Source organism: Prinia subflava, chromosome 14 (assembly GCF_021018805.1).
Source record: "Prinia subflava isolate CZ2003 ecotype Zambia chromosome 14, Cam_Psub_1.2, whole genome shotgun sequence".
In the NCBI taxonomy this organism is placed as follows: domain Eukaryota; kingdom Metazoa; phylum Chordata; class Aves; order Passeriformes; family Cisticolidae; genus Prinia; species Prinia subflava.
Genome location: NC_086260.1, coordinates 15,337,123 through 15,356,631, shown reverse-complemented (window position 1 = coordinate 15,356,631; position 19,509 = coordinate 15,337,123). Strand labels below are relative to the sequence as shown.

The window sequence follows — 19,509 nt, the reverse complement described above, 5'->3', positions numbered from 1 at the left end:
TTGTGCTGCAGTTCTCCAGTGAAGTGTTAGTGATGGCCTTGTGCAAGGGCTGCCTTCAGAGCCCCTCCATCCCTCAGCATGCTTGGACAGCATCCTAAATGTTTTATTACCTTGAACCCAAGTAGGAGTTGCAGTCCCTTTCCTGCCTTTGTTGGTTAATAAGGCTGTAGCTTTGTATGCACCACCTAGAAACAGCTTAGATTTACTAAATACAGTAAGTGAGAGTTTGAGTTCAGCTCTGTGGAAGCTGAAAGGAAAATGAAAGGAAGAGGTGCCAGCAAGATCCCACCAGGAATGGTAAAGCTGGAGCTGGAGTTTCCTAAGTGCTTCATTAGCTGCAGTTTATTTTCTTGGGCTCCCACAGAAGTTCTAAGATAAACATTAGAGTCACTTGTGTAAAGGGACACATAAATTAAAAATACTGCTTTCAGTGACTCAGATGTGAAATGTGGTTTTATTTTCCAGCTCTGAGCAAAGACCTGTGGTACTGACATCCAAATCCAGATTCACTTTCTCTGTTTCTGTGCTGGACCTGGACCTGAAGCCCTATGAGAGCATCCCCCACCAGTACAAACTGGATGGGGAAATTGTCAACTACTACCTGAAGAACGTACAGGCCAAAGAGGACCCAGTCATGTCCAACCTCTTCAAGGAGCACGAGGACTGCACATTAGTTCTCCATAAAGTGTAACCATTCCCTAAGGTTATTTTTATTCAAACATATGAGAAAGTGAAAGGTTATTGGAATACAGTTATGGTGATTTTTTTTTCTTTTCTTTTGTGTTCAGTGCATTTTTCAGCTGTGAATGTTTTTGCTTTATGAAATGATTTTTAAAGGGTAATGCCTTCTCAGAGAGCTGGGATGGCACTAAGCCCCCCGTTTGCTAGATAACCTTAATGAATGTATTTAATGTGACAGAACAGGTAATGTGCCATACCTTGGAACTAGAGGACATATCAAATTAATACAAGAAGTCCACTTCCTTAGAATTGAAAGAGCACAGAATTAAAGGTTTCCTGAACTATTGCACTAACATGTAAAGCCTAATTACTAACAAGAGAATTGCCTTGGAGCCTGTGCTTTGAGTCTCCCTCATCCCTACTAAAGGAGGGAATGCTCTGGCAACCCTATACAACACTTTAGCATTAATCCACTGCAAATGCAACCGTGCAGTGGCTGATCTGTGGAACTGCCCTGGCACTGCAAACATTGGAGTGCTAATGCATGGACTGGGAACACCAGGCTGCCTCCAGAGGTTGTGTGAGCACCTTGTAGCTACCTAAAGCTTCTGAAACACAGTGCAAGGGGTTAAGGTAAGCAGCCCTGAGTTTAACTTATGATAGTTGGGCTTAGCTCACCTGCCATGCTGGTTTTTATTGTCTATGCTGCTATTGGAGGTGAAACCACAGCTTCCTCTTGCCTCATTTAAATTGAGCTATAAGAATAACATGTTCTGAGTTTTACAGATCATTTCAAACACTGGCACTATTCCACTGATGCCCCACACACTGCAGAGCAGGAGCAGCTTTAAGTGACACAGGAGAAAGGTGACAGAATCCCATTTTCTCCCCTGCAGCTGAAGGCTGGGCAGGTGCTGCAGTAAAATCATCCTTGGGGAAGATCCTGAGCTGGAACTGAAGGGTGTGGCCAAACCTGAGGGTACAATGATAAAATCTACAGCTCCTTTTCCCTCGAGGGTTACACCCCTGAGAGGTGCAGAGATGCTCCTCCAGCCCCAGTGAACACCTCTTACCTGGACAGAGCCTGTGCTTACCAGTAACAGTGTTTAGGGTCATGTAGCTTACCTCCTAAAAACAGATTTGTATTGTAACATTTGAATTGTTCCACTTTACCTGACATTCAGAAATGGGATGCCCCTGTACCTTGGTACAACTCCAGAAAGGTGAAACACAGAGCCAGCAGTGCCCCTGTGCTGGCATCCAGAGCCAGGAGCCCTTCTGGGGCAGGGCCTGAGGTGTGAGACTGCAGCAGTGCAAGGACCTGGCAGCTGAGAGCAGAACAGCCCCTTCCTCCCAAAGAACACCTGGAGGGAGAGAGCTACTCACAAATCCAGAGACCCTCCAGCTATTAGAGGAGAAAGGCAGGACCCTGCACAGCTGGGAGGTTTCCAGGTTTTTATGCTGTAACTTTACACACATTTCATATGCACACAGCAGTGTCTGTGCTGAGCAAACAGTTTTGTTTTCAGGCAAGGAAGAGGGAGCTAAAGATAAATGGAATTAGAGGTTACACAAAACCAGCTCAACCAGTTCCACGCCAGTGGAGAAGGAGGAATGAATTTTGCCTGTGCACTGGATTCCAAACCTGAAATGAACCTGCCTTACCTACCACGACAGAGCTGCCATTCATCAAAGCCAGTCTGTGTTCAGCTGGCTCCAGCCTGACACTTTCTCCTGACCTACAGAACGGTGGGAGCCCATTGCAGTGGGCAGACAGTGCATTATTGCATTGATGGCATCAGAAACATTCTGTGGCTTTGGTTCAGATTTCTCCTCTTTCCCTGTTGCTGCATGGGGTGAGTGGCTGTGCTGCCCTGGGGCTCCTCCTCCTCCATGAGAGCCCAGAGCTGCTGCTTTGGGCTCCTGGCTCCAGGCACTGCTGCTCCCCCCTGAGCAGTCCCTGGCCTCCAGTCCCATCAGTCTGGTTTGGTGCAGTGCAGGGCAGGAGCTCCTGCAAACACCGTGAGCTCCCATGGGCTCATGGCACACCTGCTGGAAGGCAAGGGAGAGGCAACACGAGGGGCTGATCTGGTTTGTTTCTTCAGGGATGGATGTGTGAAAGGGGAGGCTGTGGCAATGTGTTACAGAATTTCCTCCTGGAAGTCAGGAAAGACAGGAAGGGCTGCAGTGGGCAGGAGGTGCCTGCTCACCTGTTCCCATGGGCCTCTCTGGGTCAGATTAACTGTCTCAACACTCACATTGTGGAACAAAGTTACTTCATCCAGTTATCTTTGGGTTTTTTAGCATTGTATGTCTTTGAAATCTTCAAATTGTCTTCTTCCACCCTAATTTAATGAGAAAGCTGTTTAACTCTTTGTTCTAGGAGTCTCTTACTGTTCTCTTGTCATTTTAAAATCACTGTACTTTTACAGAGCTGTGAAATGAAATGGATTTTTATGGACTTGATTTTGACAGTGCATGATCTTTTAACGATTTCCAAGTATCTAGAAAATGTTAAGAAGATAAACCACTCTGGTACATTCATGATTCAGAAAGATAAATTTATAATGAAATCTCTCTGTACATGTAACTATTTTATTTGGCATTTTTGTATTTAAATGGCTGTATTTATTTTCATGTCATGACAATTTATATATAACGTGCCATAATTGTACAGATAGCATGTTTTATGAGTATGGTTTCTAAATGGAAAATAACTTAATGTTTATATTCAATAAAATTATAGACCGTGTAACACAATACCTTAATTAAACTCCTTTTGAAATTGCTACCTGGTGTCAGTAGTGCTGGCATTCAGTGCCCTGAGCCCAGCACCGTGATCAGGTTCTCGATGGCGGCCTCGATGCCCAGGAGGCGGAGCAGGCTCCGGAAGCAGCCGGGGAGGCTCTCCCCAGGCGCCACCCTCTGCTCCACAACTGCACACAAACACAGCAGGGCTGTTACTCAGCGGGGCTGTTACTCAGCGGGGCTGTTACTCAGCGGGGCTGTTACTCAGCGGGGCTGTTACTCAGCGGGGCTGTTACTCAGCGGGGCTGTTACTCAGCGGGGCTGTTACTCAGCGGGGCTGTTACTCAGCGGGGCTGTTACTCAGCAGGGCTGCAGCAGGCTGAGGGCAGGGGCAGCAGCATTCCTGCACCCACGCAGGGTTTGTGGGCCCTTGGTTTGCCTGGCTGGGCTCTGGGAGCTCAGGACAGCCCCTGCAGCCACTGGGGTTACCTTGCTTGGGGACTTTGGGCAGCAGGTCCAGGACAGGCGTAGTGGTCCCTTCTTCATCCAGATGGATCTTCCAGACAATCATCAGTTCAAACCTGTACCAGGCGCACAGGAAAGGCAGACCAGGTTAACCAGGTGCTGTCTTTGAGGTTCCTTCAAAGCAGAAAGTGCAGCGGTCACAAGGCTCAACCTCGTGCTCTGCAACAAAATTCACCTCGTGTAATGCAGTGAACCATCTCTGAATTCAGAACCCAGGAACACATCAATCCAATGACAGGAAAGGCTCTGGCTACATCCAGATTTGCACAGAGCAGTAAAAGTGAGAGGAAAGCAAAGGAGAGCACTGAGTATTCCCTGGCTCCACCCCTCGTGTGATACCTACACTCAGGATCAGGTGCTGAGAACAGGAAACTCGTTTCAGAAGTGTTTGCATGAATGGTGATGTGCTGGGTTTGGAGTAAGGCCTACCCTGCTATTCATGGCCTTTTTGAACTAATGGCAGGTAGACATCTGTCCAAGGCTTACATTACTGCAGTTCTTTGCTTGTAATAAAAATAAAATAATAATAAAGCTTAACAACATCATTACTTCTTCAGGAATAGTGCTGGTGGGTGTGCAAGGGCAGTCACGATTTCCAGCTTTGACAGTGGGATGAGATCCCTGCACCCTCTCAAGGGCATGGTGAGGCAGGAGCAGAACAACATCCACAGCAGAGCTGCTGCTTTACAGCTCCCTTTGTTCCCTCAAGCCCTTACTGAGGTAAGGCTTTCCTAATCCAAAGCTGCTCTGCTCAGGGAGTCACTGGGAGGAGGAAGGTCCCTTTCTCAGTGCTCTTCAACCCATCAGGACTCTAAGAGTTTCCTTCCAATGTCATTTGTCAGCCTTTTGCCACCTCAGTTTTACAAATCCTTTGGGAATTTGTGCACAGCTTGTTCTGGGATTTTGCAAACAAATTTCTATGCCAGGCTCTTTTCTACCAGGGCACCGAAATGACTTTAATATTCCTGTGTTTCATAACTAAGGGTGAGAGGGAATGAGGGTAATGGAATTGGCACCTGGCACCAGAGAAGAAACTAAAATACAGCAAGTTCTTCCCTCTCTGGGATGGATAAAACAATTAATTCCTGCACCCCTGAGTTAAAGCATTTAGTTTTAAATGGCAACTTTGGCTGAATGAAGCAGCATCACCTGTTAGGGTTTGTTTGCTTGTTCTATACACAAACACAATGAAGGTGCTGTGCCTTATTTCCATGTAAATTAAAGCACGTTAATGCAAGGTCTGATCCTATCACAGAATAGTTACTTTTCATGGCCCTTACAGAACTCCTGGCAGTGATAGTTACATCATCTTCCATTTAACTGTAAGGATTTTTTTCCTCTGCTGAAAATCCCAAATGTACTGGAACATCTCTCACAGGGAGGCCAAACAAATCCCCTGTGCCTGGTAGGTGATAATCCCTTCATCTAACTGATTTCCTTCTAAATCAATGGAAAAGCATAGCCCCAGACGCTTTGCTCCTGTTGCACAGTAAATGCCTTTTTCTCTCTGTTCTTTAATGCCAAGGCACCAAGGAACTGGGCTTTGCTGGGATGGGATCCCTGCACCTCCTGCCACAGAAGGACCCAGAGCTGCAGCACGAGGCTGCTGTCCTGCCTGTGCCAACACAGAAATGCATTTATTGCCTTACCCAGAGGCTTTGGGGCTCCTCAGAATCAGAAAATCTCCCAGCACTCCTTCTGGAAGGGTCACGATGTCAGGATACTTGGTCTGTGAACAAAAAGGTTCAGTTGGTTCATAAAAATCACGGCAGATAAGGTGGCTCCTACCTACTGCTCCCCAGGCACAGTGGACTGCACTAAGTTAGGAGTAACAATATTCACCCTCTGACATTCTGACCTGTTGGTTTCCTTTTTCTTTAGAGATCCTTACATAAAACCCAGGAAACCTTGAAAGAACATTTTTATTTTAACTAAGTTTGTTAATTAGATTTACTAACACCTTATGATACATCAGCATGTCACCCCCTGCCTCTGTGAGTGACAACACATCACTGGCACACTCTGGTTTGAGCAGCTCCACACAAGACTTTGAAAGAGTAATTAAAGCAATGAGAGACCAAAATAATCAATGTTAGCAAAATATGGGACAACAGCAACATGATCCCACATTAAAATACTTGCTCCTATTAAAATTCCATGTCTCTGGGAATTATTTTCAGTTGCTACAATGTGCAAAGGTTGATGTTGCTCCATTACTTTGTTAGTCTGATGTGTCTTGTGAAAGCCCCAGAACTTCAGAGCTATTTTAAAAGCACATGGAAGAACTCATAGATCTGTAGGGATCCTGCAGGTGCCAGGTCACCCAGGAATGAGGGGATGCACACCCAGCACCAAGGTACAGGATCCTGGAAGGACGTGGTGCCAGAAAAGGAAACAGCACGGAGCCACAGGCTGCAGGGCTGTGCCCTGCCTGTCCTGCCTCGTGTGCTGGACACAAAGCTGTGTTCCAAACCTTGCAGTTTATAAAGTGTGAAAAGTCTCCCAGCCTGAATCATTCCACAGAGCTCCCAGTACATGCAGCAGGTCTTATGGAAAAGGAGCAGGAGAGCTCGGCTTCGAGCAGCACTGGAGAAAATGAGTTTGCTTTTATGGGATTACGCCTCATCTGGCAGAGCAAAATTGCTACCAGATGTGACCTTGCTCTGGTTTAGGAATTTCTGACAAACTGAAGGGGGCTGTGCAGGATGCCAAATGACATAAAACACATGGAATTTGCTCATTTTAATTTCTATCCAGCACTGTATTTACTGTGAGGATAACAACCACGATCTATCCTGGGAACACAGACACAGGAGGAAGGACACTGAGCAGGGCAGTCACAGTGTTGGAAGTGTGGCCGAACAAAGGTCACTCATCCAGCACGGCAGGGATCCTCTTCCAGCTTTACTCCCTGTGGGATTATGCCCCTCTGATAACAAAATGAGTTTTCCAGGCTTTCCTCCTTAATAACCCATGGCTGATTTCCCTTAGGAGCCTCTCCTTGCCTGGGAGGATCGAGCGATCCTTTAGCTCCACACTGCAGATACTGGAAATGCAGGATGAGCTTCCACCTGGAACTCAGCTCGTGCATCATTTACAAGGGATCCCGAGTATCCCACAGCTAAACCACCTCACACCTCATCTGCCCACACCCAGACATTTGGGAATCACCAGAGAAAAGAGATCAGAGCAAGCAGGTAAGAGCTACAGTTGCCAGAACATGAAATGCTCCTGAGTTGTCCCAGGAGCTCTGTGCAGCTGCCATGACTGACCCGTTCCCCCCAGGCTGGGGACTGTTTCTGTTCTGTGGAAGCCAGAGCAGCTCAAGCAAACCCCAGTGGAGTTTTCCTGTGGAAAAGCTGCCCTGTACCTGGGGGAGAGCCCCACTGAGATCTGGACACAGCCAGGGCCCTTCTCTGCCTTCCCTCATGGCCGGGCTCTGACAACCAACCTGAATGCTGGGCGAGGCCAATCCTGTGTGAAATTCACAGGATTTGGGCTAAAATCCAGCCTTGCAGCAGGAAAGGTCATGTTTTAGCTATCCACAAAACACACAAAAAGCCAAACCACAAATACCTCCATCCCTGTCTGCTGTAAGCCAAGCCCTTGGCAGTGCTGGAGGCAGCCCAGACCTGTGTGAGGGTCCTGGCTGCTGTTCCACCTTCCACCAACACCCAGGGGGGCAAAGCTGCCACACCCAGCACCAGCAGCAACCCTAAACATGGACAGCTCCAGGAATGAGCTCTGGAAATGCAGTCACAGTCTGCCTCTGCTATTCCACACAGAAAACCTGTGAATGCCACAGTTACAGTGTGGGGCAGGGTGAGCACGGACAGATCCCCAACTCCAAACTCTCTGGGGGAGCACGCTACCACCTCATCTTCTCTGCTGAGCATGGAAAGCTGAGCAACTTTCCATGTGTTCCTTGAGGAAAAGCTGAGCAATAAAAGCAGAGTAACAGAATGAGCTGAGCCACTGAAAGGTCTCCTGGGAAAGTCAGGAACTCCTGAGGGATCTTGTAAACCAGGCCCAAGGCACGGGAAAGATCCCATCAAGGACGTGACAGATGGGAAGGATCAGCTACAACTGCACTAAGCTAAACCTGACTTTAATCAAGAAACATCTTTCCTCAGATGACTTTTAAATGTCAGCTTCTGATCAAAACCAAAAGCCCCAGCTATTATTACTCCTAGACGGAAATCGTTTTTCCAGCTCCTTCAGGAGTGCGAGCAGGGAATCTTCTGGGAGCTTTTGTCTCCAACAGGAACAGTCCCAACCCACAACGGGACGGTGCTGATGGAGTGCGCAGCTTTCCCCTGCTCCCATGACAGATCTTACACACACACATCCCAGGGAACACACCTCCAGCAGCTATTTCTCAACAGAATATATTATTCTGCAGCTGTTTAAAGCTGCACTGCAATTTTTTACGCACAGAATCTCTGCTAAGGAAAATGTAATAAATGTGTTTGTCTTAAGAGCTGTGGCTACAAACGCAAAGCAAACCTGGCAAGGGAGATGCCAGATAAAAGCAGATAAATTTGCTTCTGTCCCACTTAGCAAGAAAACACATGACAGCTCCCAGCTGGAACAACAGCTCCCTTTGACTGCTAATTCTGAGCTTGCTGTTCTGGAAGAAGGATGCACATAAAGAGTTATGGTGCCACAAGCTCCTCTACAGGGAGAAGCAGTTTCTAAATCTCTCAGGAGGCTCCGTCTGGGCTCTGATTTGGGTGATTTCTCTGTATGGTTTGCCCAGCTGAGGCCACGTTATCACCCACTGAAATCACACAGGGTTGGGAGCACCAAGACTTCAAATCCCAACACTGACATAACACTAGTAATTTTTAAAATGAATTTCACTAAAGCAATAAAGGCACATTTAGAAAGTGGAAGTTTCTCATTTTGTGCAACTAAAGGAACTGTGACCAAGAACAGATAATAATGCACTTTCACCCTTCAACTAAATTACACCCCATAGAAACACTGTATGTTCAGAACGGATTTATGAAGCTTCACCACTCGTAATTAAGTCTCAGAATAAATACAGCTCCCATCTTCCCCTCTTGAGGGAAAGTTCCTCAAGCAAACCAGTGCTGCTGGTGATGCCTGTGATGCCAATCACCCAAACCCCCGGCGCCAGTGGAACCGAGGACGAGAAGAGCACGAGCACAAAGTGGTTTTGGTAAAATGATCAAGTGGTTTTGGTAAAATGATCAAGTGGTTTTGGTAAAATGATCAAGTGGTTTTGTCCCCGTGGCAGTCCCACCCCCCCATGCTCAGTCCCCTGCTTTTAAAATTAAAATCACAAGTGACACAACCAGCATGCAAGTCCCACTTTGTACAAGAGGAAAGGAGAATTTGGGAGCAGATTTGAGGGCCTATAAGAAAATCTGACAGTGGCAAGCAGTGACAGGAGAACAGGGAATGGATTCCCACTGACAGAAAGCAGGGCTAGGTGGGACATTGGGAAGGAATTGCTCCCTGTGAGGGTGATGGAGCCCTGGCACAGGGTGCCCAGAGCAGCTGTGGCTGCCTCATCCCTGGAAATGTCCAAGGCTGGGCTGGATGGGGCTGGGAGCAACCTGGGACAGTGGGATGAGATGATCCTTAAAGGTCCCTTCCAACCCCAGCCATCCTGGGATTCTCTAAAAACCAGTCTGAATGCCACCCTGGACAGGGGAAATCCCTGCCAACATTCACCAGAGCCTCTCCCAAGCTCAGGACACACGTGGCTCCCTCCAGCAGCACGGGCACAGCTTTGGTTACTTGGATAAAAAGTGCTCTGCATCCACCTGGTTCCAGACCTGCCCTTTTACCAGCCCAGATCTGTGATGTGAGTCACTGACCCCTTTGCCAAGATTCAATCCTGCAGCTGCCTCTGCACATCGCTCAGTGCTGTGCACAAGAACCTGAAACCACAGCCCCAAGGCCAGTGGCCTTTGCTCATTCCAGTGAAATCCCTCTGCTTTGTTCTTTCTTTCTTTCCTTTTCTTTCTTTCTCTTTCTCTCTTTCTTTCTTTTTCTCTTTCTCTCTCTCTTTCTCTTCTTTCTCTTCTTTCTCTCTCTCTTTCTCTTCTTTCTCTCTCTCTTTCTCTTTCTTTCTCTTTTTCTTTGTCTCTCTTTCTCTTTCTTTGTCTCTCTTTCTTTCTCTTTCTCTCTCTCTCTTTCTCTCTTCTTTCTCTCTCTTCTTTCTCTCTCTCTCTCTTTCTCTCTCTTTCGCTCTTCTTTCTCTCTCTCTCTCTCTTTCTTTCTTTCTTTCTCTCTTTCCTTTTTTCCTTCCTTCTCTCTTCCCTTGATTACAGCTTCTCTTTTTTGGCCTCTGCTCTATTTCCATTGCCACTTATTTTCCTCCTTCCATATTTCCATAACATTATTATTTTTCGTGCCTGACTCAGCCATGATTCTACATGATTCCGTTTGTCACTATGCTCACAATGTGACCAGCAATTTTCCATCATTTTTGTATTTTCCTAATTGGATCTAGGCTGTAGGTCTACAGAAGAGCCAACCCAGCATAACCAAGGCCTGAGTACACAAAATTCTGTGTCTCATTTCCTTTCAATATCACTTTGTCATATGGCAACCGTGTGTTTATCTGCAACTTAATTCCAGCAGACTGGGACTAAATTAAAATACATACTGGAGGTTTATTTTTGTGAGGAGAAATAGAATCAAATTGTGAAAAAGGCATATTGGGTGTGTGGCTCTACGCAGATATTTACTATATGTAATATGCTAGGTAGAAAAGTTATGCAATATTAACATTTAAATAATGTAGTAAATGTAGTTTTTAACATTGAATCTAAGTAAGAATTGTGTGTAAGGTATTGTCCTTAGCTCAAGAGCAAAGAGAAGATAACCCAGAGGTTTCTACACAGAGAGAACAATTACAACAAGCCATACTAAAAACCCCTCTTGGATGTTTCAGAGGGAAAGATACATATCTCCTTGAAACCACCCTGGTCACTCCAGACCGTGCATATCTCCTTGAATCTACCCTGGTCAAGCGAGACCATTGTATATCTCCTTGAATCCACAAAGCCACCTGGTTAAGCCAGACTCCAAGACGCCAGGGGTTTTGCAAAAGGCTCTTGGCAAACGGGCTTTTCTTAGATAAAGTATGCATAATCATCAAAGTTTGTCCTCAAAAATAGAGATGCTTCTCTCTAACGGGGCCCTTCTTTCTCGCAGCTTTTGTCTGAGAGGAGAGGGGACGGTAGACCCGGGCTACCTTTCTTTGCTCTTATTGCCTCATTATTTGTCCTGTCTCTGAAAACTTTTTAAACTTTTATTATTGTATTAATTTTTTTGTAACCAATTTTTATTCTTTATTAAATTTTCATAAATTTCAAGAAGCGAGTTATTGGCATATATCACAAAATGAACATGAAACCTCAGGAAGAACAGGAAGGGGTAGATCATAAACAGGGAACACAGAGGCTGCAGATGCTTTTTCTTCACTTTTTTCTTGTGGGTAAGAGACAAACCTTCTCCCCACTATTTCTCTTTAAAATTGTTGAGGTAAAAGATCTCCACTAGCTTATGAATGTTTTCAGCCCCACATTTTTCTAGCTTAAAATTCTTGGGCTTTTTTGGCATTTTATTCACCTTTTAAAATGAGCTGGCTGTGGAGCCACCCCTGGCACAGGGACTGGCCCAGCCCCAAGCCCAGGGCACGGGAACTCTTTGGGATGTTGGGGGAGAGCACTGGCACTGCCCCTGACATTTATTTTGGTGGAAATACCCAGAAAATTATAAAATACCAGCAGAGCTCAGCACTCCTGTTCTTCCTCCACAACTTCACTGACATATTTGCCTTCATTGTGGTGCATTTGGAGTCCCCTGCCCTCCCTCTGCAGCTAGGAATAATTAAATATTCCTTGGTGATAAACTTTACAAACTGCCCTGTGTGGAAGGCAGCAGAGATGTCTAATTTAGCAAGAGATGATCAGCAGCCAAGGACAATACAGAGATGAAAAATTATAGAAGGAAAAAAGATGTCATATTGCAGAGCAGCATGAAGTATCAACAATTCAGGAAGAAAGAACTGTGAGCCAAATTCTCAATAATCTGAAGGAAGTAGACTGCAGGAAAGGCATTTTTAGGAGAGAAATTAAGCCAAGTTTATGTTTTCTTCCATTATAACAGAAGCAAGATACCTCATAGATCGCTAATTTCTTTTCTGTATAAAATTTGCTGCAAGATTACCTCTAAGCCTTTTTGATGTCTTAATAAAAGGATCCAGAATTGCATAAAGCAACTTGGACTTGAAATACCACAGAAAAGTTGATTATCAAATGTGGCCCAACTTGCTTTTGTACAGTTTACATTATCAAGCCCATCCAGACAGCACAATTTAAATGTCATCTAAATAAAAGCATCTGAATTTAGTTAATTACTTGGCTCTAGTGCTGTGTTACTTTTTTCCCCGAGTAGGCAGATTAATTAAAAAAATAAACGATTGGACACAATGAAAAACATCTAGTTCATCTAAATGAGCTCCAGGTTAGACATTTACTTTTAAAAAAGTGTGATAAAAAGAGTTTTTAAGCACACACAGCTATGTCCATGTGCATCCTTTCACAAACACCTCTGCAGTGTTTCTGTTATTCTTCCTGAGCTTTACAGAAAGCTTTAACACCTGCCTTAGGTAAAAAGTGAAGCTTTACCTATAGATCTGTATTTTCTATGAAACACACACTGTAGGTACACTGAAACCTTTCCCACAAGACACCCACCCTCTTTCAGTGATTCCTCAAAGCATTACATTTGGGACAGACTCCACAGAAATTTGCCACCCAGTAGCTTTCATTTGTCTGGTTATTTACAATTATCAGCTGCTCATGTGAAAAGGAATATTAACATGCAGGGCTGAAGTGCCTGTTGCTATCAACAAGAGCAGGAGCGGGTCCAGCTGAAAAGCCCTTGAAAGCTTTAAACCCCATGAATTCTTTTTTCATGTCCTATCCAAATACAGCCCTTTAGATCTGGCTGTCAACAACACATTTTACATTTCCAAACACATCCTTAGCACAAACAAGAGGGGCACAGGAAATACTCTTGAGAACACACAAACATCTGCAAGAAGAGATTCATCAATCTGTAATTATTGTACGTGTGAGAGCGTGAAGTTGTCAATCCACTGGTAAATAACGGGCTTGCAAAATTGGTCAGCCATCCTCAATCTTTGATCTACCCAACCACTCCCACAGGAAAGCTGCAAAACCTTCCCAAAAAACAAAATAGAAGCAAAACTGGAAACCTGTAGCACTGTATGTGTGCAAACTGTGCTGTACTTTTGACCAAGTCTCTCACAACAAACTGGATTTTGACTCAAATATCTGTGTCCTGGCGAGCAGAAAAGAATTTAGGGCAGCAAGGAGAATTCTTTAGTGTATGCAGAAGGAGAAATCACAGGCAGCTGCCAGGCAAAAACATCTCCTCCTGCTCCACCTTATTTGGTTTATAAAGGCCAAAGTTGCAGTGCCCAGGAATGTTGCGTGATGCGTGTGGATAAATATTTGTTTCATTGCTTAGGTACTGCAACAACACAAAGAGCACTGCTGATACCAACAGCAGCTGCCAGTGCAAGTCACTCACTTCCAATGCAAACTTGAGGCATTTCATAATTTGAATTTCAATTGCTGGCCTTGTAGAAACATTTCAAAACTGCTGGTAACAATATGTTGTGTTTTGGTAGAAGCCCAGTTGAAAGCAAAGTTGTTAATACGAAAACTTTCTCTTCTCCCTTCTGCAGTTTCCCAAGCAATCAGCTCTCCTGTGTTTTTAAAGCTCGAAGGAAGTAAAGTGACCCAAACATTCCTGTGTACAAATGTGGTGAATGTTTAAAGTTTTCCTTGGGTACTAAGCAGGAGATTTGTCCCACCAGCTGGGCAATAATGCCCGCTGCAGCCCGGATCCTGGAGTGCCAACCTTGCCCAGCCTTTCAGAGATGGATCCGAGGAAGGAGCCCTCAAACCTCTGGAGTAAAACCAGTTCAAGACAAAAGGAGGATTTCCATTCCCAGGATTCAAACATGGAGTTACCCCCAGCTCATATGAAAAGATGAGGCTGTAACACTCAGGCTCCATTCCCAAAGCCAGGCTGAATCCACAGCAGGAACTATAAGGGATATACAGACAATGCCATGGAAAAAGTCACCATAATGTTATTTAAAATGGAGTTCTGGATTGCTTCAATATTAATTTTTCCACTGTAGAAAGACCTCTGGATGACTCTTCCCAAACACACTGAGCTCTAACATCTGAGGCCTCCAGCATATTCTTCACCTTTGGCTTCTCCTATTTTTCCCTCTCCCAGTTTTGGACCCAGTTCCTGCATTAGCATTTCTTGCAGCTGCCCCTGCCAGCGCAGAAGTAGCACTGTCTAGACCATGCACATATTTGTGCCTCCTAAAACCTCTTAAAATAATTCCAATTGTAGCTGTACAGCTCCTAGACCTCCAAAATCACATTTCTGATCTCTAGCATATCCCTATGAATTCAGAATTATTGTCTAACAGTTCAATCCTTATTAACTCACAGGATCTTTTCTGCTCATTCCCATGAAACAAAAATACCAGAATATTCAGTTACCAAAGTACTTGCTGTGAATGGACCTTATAAAACATCCCAACCTGCTGAAACAAAACCAGTTTATTCCACCTTGGACAATTCCTGTTGCGTAATAGAAGTCAAGGCCAGGAAATACAGAAAAAGTAGCAAATAAATCACAGAAAAATAGAATATCTGGAGTTGGAAGGGACCCACAGGGATCACTGATATCACAGCCTGTGCAAGCATTTCCACAGTCCAAGGGGAAGCTGGGATTTGGATTCTCTGTCCCCAGCCCCAAACTTCTCATCTTGTGTCATGAAAACAAAACTCAGTGTTTCAGAAATAACTCCTCTTGTTCTCCAGTCATTTGATGATTCCTGCAGTTCCCAAAGGAAAGAGCACACAGCATTTAATGTGAAGAACAGAGAGGAATCGTAATAAAAATGTAAATTGGCAAAGTCTGTCAGATCCTGGGAAAGACCCAAACCACGCCAATGTTCTCCTTCAACAAGACAATGTTTATAAACCATACAGAGCCATCCAGAAAAACATAATCTGTTCAGACATATTTTTGTTTTTGTTTTTAACATTTCCCTCCTGGAAGATGACATAGGGGGGACTGTGCTGGAGTATGAGGAGATCCACAACTCCTGTTTGTTTGGAGTTACCAAAGTTTGGCCACAAATACCAGTCAGATCATAAAGCAAACATAATTAATCACTTCATGGGTGTTTTCAGCTTGTAGTCAATTCTGAATTTTGTGCATTGTGGAATTATAAATCTCTAGAAAGGTGACAATAAAAAATACCAATATGGTATTAATTTAAAAATTAGATATCTGTACATACACACACATCTATCCTGCCATTCTGCCCCTTCAGACTCTCACTGGTAGCTGCAGAACTGCTGTACAAATAATTTTTGCCATTGTCCATTAATTCACCCAAACAAACCATTTGATGCTACTGTTTGTAATGGGAAAAACATGAATCAAGAGGCAAAGACAACCAATTTTTAAATCTAGGAGGAAACCACAAGCAAACTTTGTTATTGTCCTCAAAGTGTCTTCTTGTCCCAGCTGCCAACAAAGCCTTCATTTTGACTAAAATGCTTCAAAATATTTGTGTCCTCAGTTTCCATCTCCTTCCTGAGACAGTCTCTCAGTGGAGAGGCATCCTGTTATTAATTCCTGCTTCAATTTCAAACCAAGGGAAAACATCTGAGGCTCCAGACAACAGGGACATCAGCAGCAAGTCACAGAACCCACCCCAGCCTCCTGATGGCATCTAAACCACCAGTTTTATCTAAGATCAAGCTGAATTTTCACATGTCAGTTCTCATACAGCCTGAGATGGGAACGGTGCACAAGAGAAGCTTAAAAAAAATACAGTCACTTTTTAGAGAAGTACACAGTGTTTTATACGGAAATGGAAAGTGCAACCAAGCATGACCAAGAAAATGGAAACCAGATGGGGCAAACAAATAGAGAAAGACCATTAGAATAATTACATGCTCTTGTTTTCTATAGTTAATATATTTTAAATGCAGAGTTTTTTATATTTCATTTTTTTGGTATTTCCTATGTACAAATGATATATTTCTAGATCTAGTTATTTAAACCACAGAATTTTCTATCTGTTCACTACAGCCCCATCTTTATTTAAGAGAAATGCTGTCCCTTTGCTCTGGTGGGATGCAGCTGCCTTTGGAAGAAAGGGAACTGGGTATGAGAAGCAATGAAAACCTACAGGAGCCTTATGGCTCATGCTAGAAACTGAACAAGTGCTGCAAAACACAATTATTTTAGGAAAAAGCTGGAAACCTCCCAGTTCTATTGATGAGTAACAATGCTCAATCCTGGCACAGGAGAGACACCAAGCCCCAAGCTGAGCTCTTTGTGCTGTTTCACAGGATGTGCTGAATTGAGTATTTTGGAAAAACATGATTCAGCAAACAGCTGGAAAAACCCTGCCCAAGACACCACCTGAACACCCCAAAAAAGTGATATTATGTGACAGAAAGGCAGCAGGACAGGGGGAATCTTCCAGGATTCCTTACAGTGGCCAGGGCTTCAAAGCTGTGTTTTTCAAGGTAGGCAGCTTGCTTTGGAACACCACAGGGAACAGCTCTGGGTAATGAAATAATAAAAATTGCACTGAATTCCTTCACTGATGAACACAGAGGCAATATGGGCAAACTTAAATCTCAGGTAGCTCTGAAGAAAGGCTTTACAAATTACTCTGAATTACTCTGGTCATTGCCATTTTAGAAATAATGTACCACATACCACAAATTAAAACTGATGCTGTAGGATCAAAGAAAAACCTAACCAAGAGGTAACGAGTTGTGGCAATAATTAGTGTCCTCAGAAAGTTATACCAATTAACATCAATATTCTGTTCACTGCAGTAAAGAACTGGAATTGGGATGCAGCTACAGCTGAAAATGAAGCTTTTAAAAATGTAAATAGATCCCAGCCACACACATCTCCCACTGCAATTTTACGTTTATTCCCAACTAACAACATACCCCATGCTTTTTGCAGTGTATTGTTAATATTTTTAAATACATGAGGAAAATTTGTGTTTAACATCTCAAGGTTTACCAGTAGTATTTTGTCTTTTCTGAGATTTTTTTTTCCATAAGGATATCCAAGACCACTGATTACACAAGGAATGCAGTAACTGGTACAGGTTTCAGAAATGCAGTGTACTGCCAATCCCAAATTCTCCATCTCATGTTTTGTGCTGACTTTAACAGTTATAAATTTTTTTGCCCATTGCTACTTTTTTCCAACTATAAACTTGCGTGTTTGATTTTAAAAAAAGCAAACCACATGAGTAACTGCAGAGTTTAGGATTCCATCTTTGTCTGTGATCAAAACCAGCCAGCAACTGCATGGATTCATCATGACAACTAAGAGTAAAGCAATTTAAAAATGTTGTTCTGTTCTTATATTTCGTTGGAAGGTTAAAAAACCACTGCTGTCTTTTTCAGTATTGTCTCTTTTCCTTCCAGTTCCCGAACAAAGCAGAAATAACCTCACATTCCTGAATGTGGATGCATTTTTTTGGCTCATAGAAATTATATTCTGATCAGTGTTTTAATTAAATAACAGCTCCAACTTCAACATGGCCCTTCTGTAAATAACACAGCAAGCCAGGAGGCGTAAGTAAAATTAATAATGATATAATGTGAGAGAAAGCTGTTAAAAATAAGGATGACTGTGGAACATTTAGAGCTATAGAATGTACTCTTGGTGCCAGGTGAGATGTGGTAACAGGTACAGAGGTTTGGGGTTCCCCCAAGGAAATGGATATTTTGCAAGCACATAAAATTACCAGAGGCCTGCATGTGGCTACTGCTCACCTGTGGCATCACGAGGGAGAAGCCACACAGGGTTTCAGGAGAGAGATAAAAGGAAAATTCTGGATGAGCAGGTGCTCTGTGGTGCCCTGAACCAGGCAAAGGCAGAATATTGCAGAGTTAGAAAGGGAGGATGGGGAGTCTCAGGTTTCCTTTAATGTTCAAGGAAAAAGGACAGGACAACTAGACTGTAATTATTAAATAAAGGTGTAAGTCTGCAAAATGGAGTCAGTAGGGAAGCTGTAAACCTTGGCAGGCTGCATATTCTGAAATGGCTGGGAAAAGAGCTTGTGAGGATGAAAGGGGAGGAAAGGGGATAAAGGAACAGAAGGTAAAGCAAATCATGAGACAGGGGCAGCCAAGAGGAGCTGCCTCTGCCCTTGCTGCCTCTCAACAGCAGCAGGACAAAGCCCTGTCCTGGCCTCAGCCTTGCCCTGCTCCCTGCAACAGGCTGGACTCACTGACCTGAGCTCCTGAACACACGGATAGGAAAGGTAATTACAGGAGGTAATTCCAGCAATATTGGAAATTATCAGAGCCTGCCTGAAGGGAACACGGGATTTCCTCTGCTCTGCTAAACCAGGCTACACCTGCCCTGCACTGCTCAGTGAAGGCTGCTCCTGCTCCTGTCCTGCTTGGTGTGGTTATTCTGCAGGTAAAAGATGCCATTTCTAAAAGGTACAACACAGAACTGAGTTCCACGGTCTCTGTATGCTGTGACCACAAACATGTGACCACAGTTGAATTATTTCAACTCTTCTCTCTATGCTCTGTACTCTTTATACTTTCTACTCTTCTTAAGTTGGCTTAACGATTTTCATTTTCAAGGTATCCTCCTAACCCCTCAGCCTGCTGGCTTTCTTTGATGACAAAAGGATTACAGTGCAGGCACCCTGAAGGCTTTTGAGAAACAGAAGTTATTCCTCCTGTTTCACCTTCTCCCTGTATTTAAGTGGCCTTTCACAAAAAAGATGAAAATCTACAAGCCCTTCTCAGCATCACAGATTCTGTTATGTTAACTTATACATTAATTTGACCTTCTCTGAGGTTTAGAGCAGGGCACAGTGGTGAATGCTTTTCCTCCCTCCATTACCTCCTATAGAAAGAAGCAAAATTGATAAAAAGGAAAACAACAACACTATGACTGTACACTGACTAACAGCTCTTATTGTCAGAGGAAAAGAGAAGAATCCATGCCAGAGGCTCCAGCCTTCCACAGCGATTTCTCACACCCTATGGCTCTTGCTCAAGACACAACCTGACAGCGGCAGTTTGTCCCAATATATAAAACAATTAAAGTTATTCTAATAATTAGTCACTGCTGTTTAGTCCGCCTCTTCTCTCCTCAAAGGACACAATTCCACATTGAGGCATCCTAACAGACTAAAACATTCCCACTGCAAACTCATTCCAGCAACTGGCTGTGGGATGGACAGGCAGAACATGACCTGCAGATGAGGCAGAGATTGCTCTGTTGGATGATCTATTCCCATAAAAACAGGCAGTGTGAGATCCCTGAGGACACAGAGCGTTTGCACTCACACAGAAACCACCTCAACTGTGTATGTCTGAAATCATTTGCCATGCCAGTCTGAACTTTTAGCAGAAAATACAGCATTTTTTCTTTAGT

The 19,509-nt window shown here is 44.0% G+C and overlaps 2 protein-coding genes across 7 annotated transcripts in view; one reads left to right on the top strand and one right to left on the bottom strand.

Moving 5' to 3' along the window:
* IPPK (inositol-pentakisphosphate 2-kinase) overlaps positions 1-3,470 on the top strand; it is a 29,890-nt gene extending 26,420 nt beyond the window's left edge. For both annotated transcript variants that reach the window (XM_063411856.1, XM_063411857.1), the window contains exon 13: positions 466-3,470. In XM_063411856.1, coding sequence (XP_063267926.1) covers positions 466-691 — 226 coding nt within the window. In that variant the 3' untranslated portion in view covers positions 692-3,470. The remainder of the gene's footprint in view (positions 1-465) is intronic.
* The window catches only part of CENPP (centromere protein P), a 117,375-nt gene that overhangs the window by 1,014 nt on the left and 96,852 nt on the right, over positions 1-19,509 (bottom strand). For 3 of the 5 annotated variants that reach the window (XM_063411859.1, XM_063411860.1, XM_063411862.1), the window contains 3 exons: positions 5,604-5,683; positions 3,919-4,010; positions 3,143-3,617 (listed from right to left, as the gene is read on the bottom strand). In XM_063411859.1, the coding sequence (XP_063267929.1) occupies positions 3,496-3,617; positions 3,919-4,010; positions 5,604-5,683 (294 nt within the window). In that variant the 3' untranslated portion in view covers positions 3,143-3,495. Of the gene's footprint in view, positions 1-3,142; positions 3,618-3,918; positions 4,011-5,603; positions 5,684-19,509 lie in introns of those variants that run through there. The other 2 variants (XR_010082318.1, XM_063411861.1) reach the window with 2 other exon arrangements.